General features: G+C 45.2%; 1 protein-coding gene across 1 annotated transcript in view; it reads left to right on the plus strand.

Annotated features, from left to right (window-relative positions):
* The window catches only part of LOC126191176 (class A basic helix-loop-helix protein 15), a 132,489-nt gene that overhangs the window by 62,818 nt on the left and 56,739 nt on the right, over window positions 1-12,932 (plus strand). The window contains exons 2-3 of the mRNA XM_049931951.1: window positions 6,421-6,586; window positions 6,668-6,827. Coding sequence (XP_049787908.1) covers window positions 6,421-6,586; window positions 6,668-6,827 — 326 coding nt within the window. The remainder of the gene's footprint in view (window positions 1-6,420; window positions 6,587-6,667; window positions 6,828-12,932) is intronic.

The raw sequence follows: 12,932 nt of genomic DNA on the forward strand, positions 1-12,932 counted from the left end.
CGTTCCCCGAATTGAATGTGTCAATAATGGACAGAATTACAATGCAATTTAGGACATCCAAGAAAACTGTACTGCAACACTAAATGCAATTCCCAAAAGCGCTATGGTCTTCATTTGTGTGGGCATATTGTCTGTAGTTGCTTTACAACTCCCGAGGATTTTTCTTCCGTCGAACAATGATAACAAAATGTGTGTTTTCTTACCAGACGCGCTTCGCTTTAGTGAAGTAAAGCATCATCAGCGGTCTGCAATTAAAGATACTTACAATCTGGTTTGTTTTTTAGGTCGAAAATAATTTTTTGAGACTTTGTTGGTTTTTACTTACGGTAATTTCTCCTTGGTTTTTCACCTATGTCAGGAAATTCCATCTGTTAGCTGCTCTTTGGCTTCATTCTTCATTAGACACTGATACTTGTGGTCTAGTTTTTCGCTCCTTTGCAGAACTATGCATTTTTTACGTTTCACACAGCATGCTTTTCGGTACACCACTGTTCACTGTTTATTCGTATACTTCTAAGAGTGTAATGTGTTTCGTAGTGTTGTCAATGTCGCCACTAGTTTATCTTTGAGCTATATTTTTTTCTTTTTTTCTATAGTTAATTATACACGTATTATTCTATTTAATTATGTTGCTGTGTTTTTATATACTTAATAATGAAGGAATAGTGATGGCCTTTTTTGTGGTGACTAGATGGAGGAGCGAGAAGCAAAGATGATTGGATATAAGTGTATGGTAGTGTGGTGGAGAGGAACTGGATTAAGAGGTAAGGAGCTAGAAGTGAAATTAAATTGGGGGTGGGGAGATTAATGGGAGAGGGTGAAGGGTAAAGAAAGCCTTTTCTTTCTCATTTGATTTCTTCAATTATTTTATATAGTGTCTGGTTTCCAATATTTGTTAGGTCATTGTGCAACTGTTTGTGTTAATGCTTTGTGTATGTGAAAATTTTCTTGGAAAAGGAGATCGTGTCTATCTTCACTGCTTCTTATGATGTTCATATCTTTTTCCAGAGTGCTTGGTCTATGGTACTTCTGTTTTAGATTGTCTGCAAATGCTTAATGGTTTATATTTTATTCTAATGCTCTGATGTGTTTTTCATATCTTGTCAAATGTTCTGCCAGTCATCCCAATGAATATTTTTTCATAATATCGGCAATTGAGCTAATACATACGAGATTGTTGGTATCTGTCTGGTTTTGGTTTCAGTTGTGTGATGTGCTTTGAAGTGTGACAGTATTACAAAACACAACACAGTCAAAAGTACACAAAGAAACAATGAACAATGGTGTACGGAAAAGTATGCAGTGTAAAGAGTAAAAACTGCATAGTTCGTCAAAGCAGCGAAAAATTATATCACAAGTATCAGAGTCTAATGAAGAAAGAAACCAAACACGTGCGGCATTTCCTGATGCAGGCGAAAAACCAAGCAGATATTACTGTAAGTGAAAACAAATTGTTAACGAACTGTTTTTTTTTATCTAAGAAAACAAATTGTAAATATCTTTAATTACAGACCAATGATGATGCTTCACTTCGATAAACTAAACTTATGTGGTGAGAAAAACACGCATTTTCTTGTAGTTGTAACGACGGAACAAAAATACCCCCAGGAAGGGCTATAGTGTCTGTTTCGACTTTTAAAACGATTTTAGGCGTGTATAGTTTCAAGGGGAAACTGTTTTAAACAAATACAGTTATTTTGTGACGATACACCGATGAGCCAAAACATTATGACCACCTGTCTAATAGCGTGTTGTCACATCTCAAGCACAATACAACAGAAATTGTTCTTGGCACAGATTCTACAAGTCCTCGAAAGGATTACAGAAGTATGTGACACGAGATGTCGACGCACAATTGAAGCAATTCCATCAAATTAAGGGATGATGGTTTACCGGCATACAGCTAGAGCCCGATATGTGTTCCAATTGGTACAGATCAGCCACATTTGCTGGCCAAGAAATCAATGTGAGTTCACTATAATACCCCTCAAACCACTGCAGCACGGTTCTAACCTTGGAACACTGACAGTTAGCCTGCTGGATGATGCTATCGCAGTAGGGGAGACCTCAAGCATGAATGTTCGTGTAGTTCCCTGCTGTCGTGATGTCTTCGATTAGCACCACACGTCCCATGTAAGCCCAGTTCAATGTACCCCATAGCATATGTCTGCCCTCACCGGCCTGCATCTCTGGCGCCGCGCGTGTTTTGTGCAGCCATTCGCCCTGGAAGACACTATGTAGGGACCTAATCATCGACGTGGTGCGACAGGGAACGAGATTCATTCGACAAGCGACGCCTTTCTATTGATCCTCGGTGAAAACTCAGTGATGCTGTCCCCACTGCAATCATAGCTGACGATGTCGTTGGCTCAACACGGGGACACGTAGGAGTCGACAGCTGTGGAGCTGCATGTCCAACAATGGCCTTTGAGCAGTGTGCTCCGAAACACTTGTGCCTGTACCAGCAGTCGTTGGCTCAACACAGGGACACGTAGGAGTCGACAGCTGTGGAGCTGCATGTTCAACAATGGCCTTTGAGCAGTGTGCTCCGAAACACTTGTGCCTGTACCAGCATGTCGTTGGCTCAACACAGGGACACGTAGGAGTCGACAGCTGTGGAGCTGCATGTTCAACAATGGACTTTGAGCAGTGTGCTCCGAAACACTTGTGCCTGTACCAGCATGTCGTTGGCTCAACACAGGGACACGTAGGAGTCGACAGCTGTGGAGCTGCATGTTCAACAATGGCCTTTGAGCAGTGTGCTCCGAAACACTTGTGCCTGTACCAGCATGTCGTTGGCTCAACACAGGGACACGTAGGAGTCGACAGCTGTGGAGCTGCATGTTCAACAATGGCCTTTGAGCAGTGTGCTCCGAAACACTTGTGCCTGTACCAGCATGTCGTTGGCTCAACACAGGGACACGTAGGAGTCGACAGCTGTGGAGCTGCATGTTCAACAATGGCCTTTGAGCAGTGTGCTCCGAAACACTTGTGCCTGTACCAGCATGTCGTTGGCTCAACACAGGGACACGTAGAAGTCGACAGCTGTGGAGCTGCATGTTCAACAATGGCCTTTGAGCAGTGTGCTCCGAAACACTTGTGCCTGTACCAGCATGTCGTTGGCTCAACACAGGGACACGTAGGAGTCGACAGCTGTGGAGCTGCATGTTCAACAATGGCCTTTGAGCAGTGTGCTCCGAAACACTTGTGCCTGTACCAGCATGTCGTTGGCTCAATACAGGGACACGTAGGAGTCGACAGCTGTGGAGCTGCATGTTCAACAATGGCCTTTGAGCAGTGTGCTCCGAAACACTTGTGCCTGTACCAGCATGTCGTTGGCTCAACACAGGGACACGTAGGAGTCGACAGCTGTGGAGCTGCATGTTCAACAATGGCCTTTGAGCAGTGTGCTCCGAAACACTTGTGCCTTTACCAGCATTGTGCTTCGTCGTCAGATCCGCCACAGATCGCAGCCCATCCTAGATTACACAGCTTGGGACCCTCCGACCTCTACGTTTTGTGATGAGACGAGGTAGTCGAATACCGTACGGCTTACTCGTTATTTCATCATCCTGCAACCACTTTCCACAGGTGCTCACGACAGTAGTACACCAACAGTCGACCAGCCTCGCCATTAGGTTCTCGTTTCCAGCCATAGGATCATACGAGGGTAATCCCAAAAGTAAGGTCTCCTATTTTTTATAAGTACATAGACCTGTTTATTTCTACAATGGTTTACATCAGTTTACAGCTTGCACATTTAGCTATTTTTCGACATAATCACAATTTCCGTCGATGCACTTTCGTAGACGCTTTGGCAATTTTTGTATGCCCTTGTCATACCAGCTCACCGCCATGCTGTTCAGAAAGTTATGACCCTCTTCTTTCAGAATGAGATTTTCACTCTGCAGCGGAGTGTGCGTTGACATGAAACTTCCTGGCAGACCAAAACTGTGCGCCGGACCGAGACTCGAACGCGGGACCCCCACCATTCACGGCCAAGCGCTCCACCATCCGAGCCACCCAAGCACGACCCACGCCCCGCCCCCACAGCTCTTCTTTCATCTCGTCGTCGGAGCTGAAACGCTTTCCAGCCAAATGTTCTTTTAACCTAGGGAACAGGTGATAGTCACTGGGCGCCAAGCCCGGACTATAGGGTGGGTGGGTGATTATGTTCCACTGAAACTGTTGCAGGAGAACAACGGTTTGCCGGGTGATCTGTGTTCGAGCGTTGTCATGGAGAATGTGTACGCCCTTGCTCAACATTCCTCTTCTCCGGTTCTGAATTTCCCGTTTGAGTTTTTTCAGAGACTCTCAGTACCTGTCAGCGATAATTGTGGTCCCAGCGATTCAGCTCCGACGACGAGGTGAAAGAAGAGGTTCATAACTTTCTGAACAGCATGGCGGTGAGCTGGAATGACATGGATGTACAAAAACTGCCACAGCGTCTACAAATTGAATCGACAGAAATGGTGATTATTTCGAAAAATAGCTAAGTGATCGAGCTGTAAACTGATGTAAACCATTGTAGAAATAAACAGGTGTATCTACTTACAATAATTCCAACTCCAAAGAAAGCAGATGTGGAAAGATGTGAAATTATCGAAGTATCAGTTTAAAAAGCCACGGCTGCAAAACACCAACCCGAATTCTTTACAGACGACTGGAAAAACTGGTAGAAGCCGACCTCGGGGAAGATCAGTTTGCATTCCGAAGAAATGTTGGAACACGTGAGGCAATACTGACCCTACGACTTATCTTAGAAAATAGATTAAGGAAAGGCAAACAAGCTTTTGACAATGTTAACTGGAATACTCTCTTTAAATGCTGAAGGTGGCAGGGGTAAAATACATGGAGCGAAAGGCTATTTCCAAATTGTACAGAAACCAGACGGCAGTTATAAGAGTCGAGGGGTATGAAAGGGAAGCAGTGGTTGGGAAGCGAGTGAGACAGGGTTGTAGCCTCTGCCCGATGTTATTCAATCTGTATATTGAGCAAGCAGTAAAGGAAACAAAAGAAAAATTCGGAGTTGGAATTAAAATCCATGGAGAAGAAATAAAAACTTGGAGGTTCGCCGATGACATTGTAATTTTGTCAGAGACAGCAAAGGACCTGGAAGAGCAGTTGAACGGAATGGACAGTGTCTTGAAAGGAGGATATAAGATGAACCTCAACAAAAGCAAAACGAGGATAATGGAATGTAGACGAATTAAATCGGGTGATGCTGCGGGAATTAGATTAGGGAATGAGACGCTTAAAGTAGTAAACGGGTTTTCCTATTTGGGGAGCAAAATAACTGATGACGGTCGAAGTAGAGAGGATACAAAATGTAGACTGGCAATGGCAAGGAAAGCGTTTCTGAAGAAGAGAAATTTGTTAACATCGAGTATAGATTTAAGTGTCAGGAAGTCGTTTCTGAAAGTATTTGTATGGAGTGTAGCCATGTATGGAAGTGAAACGTGGACGATAAATAGTTTGGACAAGAAGGGAATAGAAGGTTTCGAAATGTAGTGTTACAGAAGAATGCTGAAGATTAGATGCGTAGATCACATAACTAATGAGGTGGTACTGAATAGAATTGGAGAGAAGAGAAATATGTGGCACAACTTGACTAGAAGAAGGGCTCGGTTGGTAGGACATGTTCTGAGGCATCAAGGGATCACCACTTTGGTATTGGAGGGCAGCGTGGAGGGTAAAAATCGTGGAGGGAGACCAAGAGGTGAATACACTAAACAGATTCAGAAGGTTGTTGGTTGCAGAAGGTACTGGGAGATGAAGAACCTTCACAGGATAGAGTAGCATGGACAGCTGCATCAGACCAGTGTCTGGAGTGAAGACCACAACAACAACAACATGTACTTATAAAATAATAGGAGACCTTACTTTTGGGATTACCGTCGTAACATTGTCTCCTTTGCCAAAACCGGTTGTATCAGTGGATTTCCGCATTTGTGGCCCGTATCTTCACAATAATGATTGCCCATTCGTCTCTCTTCCGCTGACATTCTTTTGTGAATGCGTTACGTGCCCGCAACAACACCAGAAGGCATTCAACCTCGCAGTGGGGAGAGGTCATAATATTTTTGGCTCGTCAGTGTAATCCACGACTTTTATTTTTCATAGCTAAAGTCCTAACGGAAGTGGGACACACTGTTTATACAGGTGGACTTCAGTCAAATGTCACCTTTTTGTGGGTACCTCAAGCATGTCTGCACTCTGTGGGTACCTCACTGAATACGAAGAACAGCAGTGTGCAGCACCTCGGCTGACATGTCGGCAACATACGGGCGCCGCGACCGGCAAGTCAGCGGACTGCGGTGGCGGCGCCGGCTGACACGCGAGCGCGCCAGCCTGCGCCGGGCGACGTGTCGGCGGTTGTTGCAGCCGCCCATCACCTTGCCGCGTGCCTGCCTGTTCGAGGTGGAGTGGGACGGCGACGGCGACGGCGACGCCACCGACCACAGCACGACGTCGTCGCCGGGCGGCGAGGCGTCGGCGTCCGCCTCGGCGTCGGGGTCGCGCCGCTGCCCGTCCGAGGACGACGCCCTGTCGGATGAGCTGTCGCTGGCCGACTCGGAGGACGCGTCCGAGGAGGCGGCGGTGGGCGGCGCCGGGCTGGCCGCGCTCGGGGGCGGCGTGGGCGGCTGCGGGCCGGCGCGCGGCGGCGGCGGCGGCGGCGTCGCCGTGCGCAAGATGTTCACCAACAGCCGCGAGCGCTGGCGCCAGCAGAACGTCAGCGGTGCCTTCGCGGAGCTGCGCAAGCTCGTGCCCACGCACCCGCCCGACAAGAAGCTCTCCAAGAACGAGATCCTCCGCATGGCCATTCGGTAAGCGCACAAAACAAAACACAGCAGTTACTTCAGAATGAGATTTTCACTCTGCAGCGGAGTGTGCGCTGATATGAAGCTTCCTGGCAGATTAAAACTGTGTGCCGGACCGAGACTCGAACTAGGGACCTTTGCCTTTCGTGGGCAAGTGCTCTTCCAACGGAGCTACCCAAGCGCGACCCACAACCGCCCTCACAGCTTCACTTCCGCCAGTACCTCGTCTCCTACATTCCAAACTTTACAGAAGCTCTCCTGCGAACCATGCAGGCAATGGTCCCGAGTTCGTGTCTCGGTCCGGCACACAGTTTTAATCTGCCAGGAAGTTTCATATCAGCGCACACTCCGCTGCAGAGTGAAAATCTCATTCTGGAAACATCCCCTAGGCTGTGGTTAAGCCATGTCTCGCAATAGCCTTTCTTTCAGGAGTGCTAGTCCTGCATGGCTCGCAGGAGAGCTTCTGTAAAGTTTGGAAGGTAGGAGACGAGGTACTGGCGGAAGTGAAGCTGTGAGGACGGGGCGTGAGTCGTGCTTGGGTAGCTCAGTTGGTAGAGCACTTGCCCGCGAAAGGCAAAGGTCCCGATTTAGAGTCTCGGTCCGGCACACAGTTTTAATCTGCCAGGAAGTTTCACAGTAGTTACTTACTTACCCCTAATGATGAGCCAAAACATTATGACCACTGCACAACGCGAGATTGAATACCGCCTGTAGTCCGATTAAAATTACTTGATAGTTGGCAAGCCGGCCGTTGTGGCCGAGAGGTTCTAGGCGCTTCAGTCCGGAGCCGCGCTGTTGCTACGGTCGCAGGTTCGAATCCTGCCTCGGCATGGATGTGTGTGATGTCTATAGGTTAGTTGGGTATAAGTAGTTCTAAGTCTAGGGGACTGCTGACCTCGTATGTTAAGTCGTATAGTTATCAGAGTCATTTGAACCATTTGGTAGTAGACACTTCACGCGTTATACCTAGTTTCCTTCACGGCACGCCCAAACCGTTCGCCGTTGCCAAATTGCCGCAACAACTGTTCACTTCACTTCCAATTGTTTGCCTGCCATTCTTTCATGACGTGCTTCGATTCCAAATCATGGGTTGATTGATTTGGGGGAAGGGGACCTAACAGCGAGGTCATCGGTCCCACCGGGTTAGGGAAGGATGGGGAATGAAGTCGGCCGTGCCTTTTCAAAGGAACTGTTGCGTATGAGGCGGAACTATGGGCCTAATGGAAAAAGGGTGACCCGGCTGAGTCACGCAATTTGACTCTTAGTCTTATCACGAGTTGTGGCCATTAATTGCACGCGTTGATCACGTAGGCTGGCGTGAGGATCAATGAACTATACTTGACGGAATGTATCTGGAACATCTTAGGTGATTAGAAAGTAACAGACAGGAATACAGTTAAATACTCAGCTTTAATTTAGCATGAGCGGTGAACGTCGATCTTGACCTTGTACAATAATATTTACAAGTGCAGTTATTGACTGAACTGCGAATGCTTCTTTACAATTCTGATTGCTTCACACATGTAGATCAATTGTCAATGCATAAACTGTATGTGGCATCTGGCTACGTCGTAGCTACTGACTTAGCTGAAGGCTATGCTAACTAGCGTCTCTGCAAATGAGATCTCTGAAGCTATAACAAGTGAACCACTCCTGTTAAAGTCGGCTGTAGAACTGGCCAGTGCGCTAGCTTGCCTTGTAAGACCAGCCGAGAGGCGGCGCTCGGTCTGCTAGCGTCGACAGTGGCGACTCGCTGGTCCGATGTGTACTGACGGCCCGCGGCCGATTTGAAGCCTACAACCTAGCCATTGTGGTGCCTTGCGGTGACACCACAGGAACTATCCCGGCATTTGCCCGGAGCGATTTATGGAAATCACGGAAAACCTAAATCAGGATGGCCGGAGGCGGATTTGAACCGTCGGCCTCCCGAATGCGAGTCCAAAGTGCTAACCACTGCGCCACCTCGCTTGATGCGAATCATGGGTCTGGCACTTTTATTTCGTATTTCATCACACGTAAAAACTAGAGCAAAAACACACACACAGACACACAATGCTGCTAATGAATGACACGTTTCATACACAGCACTAACCAAACGTTACTCGATATTTCCGCACAAGATGCGATTCAGCGTCATATGTACAGCTATCATAATTACAGAAATCGATTTGCAATAGGTAAGCTTCGCATAACATTCCACGAAGCCGAATGTTGAAGACTGCAATTCATCGTTGCAACAGAGTCACCACAGTCATAACTATAACTACTAAATACAGTGTTGTTACATAGCGCAGTAGTTAGTGTATAATCCTGGCGTATAGAAGATCGTAGGTTCGAATCTCGTCAAATGTATGGTATTTTTACAAGTTCTAAATCTAATCAAAAAAGTTTGATTATTATTTTTATTCAGCTAATTGGTTCAAATGTAATTCTTTTAATTTTTAATTCTTTGCTGCGTCATTTTAATAATCGTTTTGACATTATTTGCTCATTTTTTTCTTCCTATTACTCTTTTTTTGTTCGGAATCTGCCTGTAGTCTGCCTACAGTCTGCAACCGAGTGAGAATGAGGACTGGTCATCGGTTGGTAACACGGCAGCTACTTGAGTGTGAGGATAGTTTCAGCTAACATATTATAGTAAAAAATTAGTTTGCTTTTAGCGCTGAATTTTATTTTTTTAAATTTTTATTTTTTTATTTTTTTAGTTTGCTCGTAAAGGTTGGCTTTAATCGCCGTAACATAGCGGTCGTGAATTTTTTCTGCCGCAATTGTTGAGCGCCGTTTTCTCGGATATACTGCACATCATGAGGTTGTGGTTACCTCAGGACATGAGTAAATTCATGTGTAGAAAACGCCTTCATTCATTGGTCACTTAAACTCAGATGTCGACAAAACATTTCGCGTTTACGATATACCTCGCGGTCGCCAGTTCCAACATTGGTCCGCGTTGCACATTAACAGTATTTGTGAAGTGACCCGCCGTGTTAGTGTGTCGCCTATAATCGAGCTGTAGCCCACAGCCAAAGTGGCAACGCTGTAGCGGTAAGTTACAGACGTCAGCTATCAAGTAATTTTAATCGGATTATAGTGGCCTTGCGGATACGTGATGCGGTAAGGGGAGCATCTAAGGCGAGGAGATACGTTGAGGGAATCTTTCTTGTGATGATCTGGGCCCCATATTGTGAGATCCACTGACATTCGCTCTTCTAAAATGATTGGAACTAGTAACATGCTACCGATCATGCCGCACCAAACACTGATCGAAAAATGAAATTGGTTACCACCGCAGCGTGTAGATTTTCCTGCCACCGTCGATGGTTATTACGTATGCTGTTGATTCCCTTCCGTGTAAACGTGGCTTCATCTGTGTACAGTATCAATGGAAGCAATCGATTGTTATTCAAACAGAGACAAAATTAAAGTCATGTGGTATCGTCGCCAGTATGAAGATTGTGGACACGATATGTGTGAAATGGGTACAAGTTTTTCGCCATACACGTGTGCGAGGGACACTGGTAAGACAAGTGCAGGAAGTCGCCGTGTGCTGATGGTACGACTACGCTGCATCATTTCAACAGTATGTTGCTGTTCCTGCACTGGTTGTTGAACTGTATGTTCAGAAGCAAACCGGGAACTTGGAACAATACCTGTTTTACACAATGTGCTGAAAACTGTGGTAAACGCTCCAGGATCAGAAATTAGAAATGTCGGAAAGCGCCGATGGCATTTTTCGGCAGCAGCTGCATATCTGCATTTTCTTCATTAATGTAGATGTGTGACGCGTGTACAGACATATGATAGTTAATCGTTGCTTGTCTCTGATACATTGTCAACCCGTCGCACCACTTCACTCACGACACACCACAGACAAATGGCGCGTTCAGCGTGGCAGTTTAATGACAGAAAGACATCCTGAGCAAAGAGGTAGAAAGAAACGAGGCACGTCGGACTAGAACAAAACGTCAAAGAGGATGGGTACAAAGTAGGTAAGGCACATACGTGCGCGCCGCTCGCCCAAAAACAAAAGTACATCAAATTATGCTTATCCATTACGGATATTTTAGAACCGTGACTGTATATTAATGTAAATAAGTTATACACAACTGCAACCAGTCACTTTTTTCAGTAATAATGCTTTGTTACATTAACCGGTTTTCGAACCCTTTCAGGTTCATCTTCATATGATTTCGGGAGGATCCAGGAAGTTATCTGTCAATAAGCTATAGTCATGACGATACATTAAAGTGTGACCCATCTTTCTGCCATAGAACCAGCACCTAGCATTATGCTACTACCAGTAATGATGTAACTTCCCGGATCCTCCCGAAATCATCTGAAGATGAACCTGAAAGGGTTCGAAAACCGGTTAATGTAATAAAGCATTATTATTGAAAAAAGTGACTGGTTGCAGTTGTGTATAACTTATTTACAGTAGATCAAATGTTTTGTAGCTCATAAGTCATATGGAATAAGACATGCGTCCATATGAACTTTCTTGCTTCAGATGAGCGTTCCTCTGAAATACCTGAATGTAGGAACCATTTCGTTCCATCAACCAACTATGAGCATTACAAAAACATACATACAAATCGCTGGGTGTCAGCATACCGACATTTTTTTTGCCATTGAAACAAGCTCATTTGCATTGATGCTTTTCTGAATTGAAATTGTCTTATCAGTCGGATAAGGAGGAGTAACTGTTCATTACACATGAAGTGTCCTTAACAATGAAGGTATGAACATCCGAAGATTCATAGAGTTCCAAAAAATCTGATAGTGGCTTTAACATAAGCCGTAACCGTTCATAATAAACAAATATTACTGCGATCTCGACTGTTGTTTTAACCAATATACCGAAATATTGATCATTCCTCCTGGTGCACTTTGTATGTGGCTTTGAACTCACATTCTGATCATCAAGCACACCCAGAAATTTTGAACATTCCGTTTTAGATATTTACTTTCCTGTATGGTTTGTTTCTATTGAACGTGATTTATCCTGACTTGTGTGAAATAGAATCACCTGTGTTTTATTCTAAATTAAGTTGGCTCAAATGGCTCTAAGCACTATGGGACTTAACTTCTGTCCGCAGCTCGTGGTCGTGCGGTAGCGTTCTCGCTTCCCACGCCCGGGATCCCGGGTTCGATTCCCGGCGGGGTCAGGGATTTTCTCTGCCTCGTGATGACTGGGTGTTGTGTGATGTCCTTAGGTTTGTTAGGTTTAAGTAGTTCTAAGTTCTAGGGGACTGATGACCATAGATGTTAAGTCCCATAGTGCTCAGAGCCATTTGAACCATTTGAACTTAACTTCTGAGGTCATCAGTCTCCTAGAACTTAGAACTACGTAAGCCTAACTGACCTAAGGACATCACACACATCCATGCCCGAAGCAGGATTCGAACCTGCGACCGTAGCGGTCGCGCGGTTCCGGACAGTAGCGCCTAGAACCACTCGGCCACATCGGCCGGCCTAAATTAAGTAATAGGCGATTTACACCGGTAGTCGATCAATAAGTTTTCTGTGTATTTTTGTGTCCGAACTGTTATTGCACCTTTATACGGTTTCATCGCATCATCAGCGTAGATCTACTCTAACAGTAAGAGCAACATCTATGCAGACGTTGAACCCAGAGCAGAAGTTTGCCACTGTTCATAAAAAGGTTCATTACGAAAACTGTGTGAGCAATCTATCATGACTCGTCCTTTCCTACGAGTTAAATGTGAAGTGATCGATTTACTCACTGTCCCTTGAAAGCCATAAACGCACTTTCTCCAGAAGAATGTGATTTGCACGATAGAAAACTCTTGTATCATAAACAAATCTCAGTAGATGATAGAAGTCGAACATTTCATTGAATGGTCAGTGAAACGGTGGATGGCATATTCAGTGGACAAGCCCTTCTGCAGTCCTGACCTTCTAGAATCCTAACTGTGACTGATTCAGATCGTCATGTTTGCATATATGCTCAACCTTTCTTAAGTACATTATCTTTTCCAAAATTTTTGAGAAGGATACCAATAACGAAAATGGCTGATAGTTGCAATAACTTCATTATGAGGGCTGTAAAAATCATATAACATAGTTTCTTTGACGATACGCCTTGTGAAATTA

Source organism: Schistocerca cancellata, chromosome 6 (assembly GCF_023864275.1).
Source record: "Schistocerca cancellata isolate TAMUIC-IGC-003103 chromosome 6, iqSchCanc2.1, whole genome shotgun sequence".
NCBI classification, from domain to species: domain Eukaryota; kingdom Metazoa; phylum Arthropoda; class Insecta; order Orthoptera; family Acrididae; genus Schistocerca; species Schistocerca cancellata.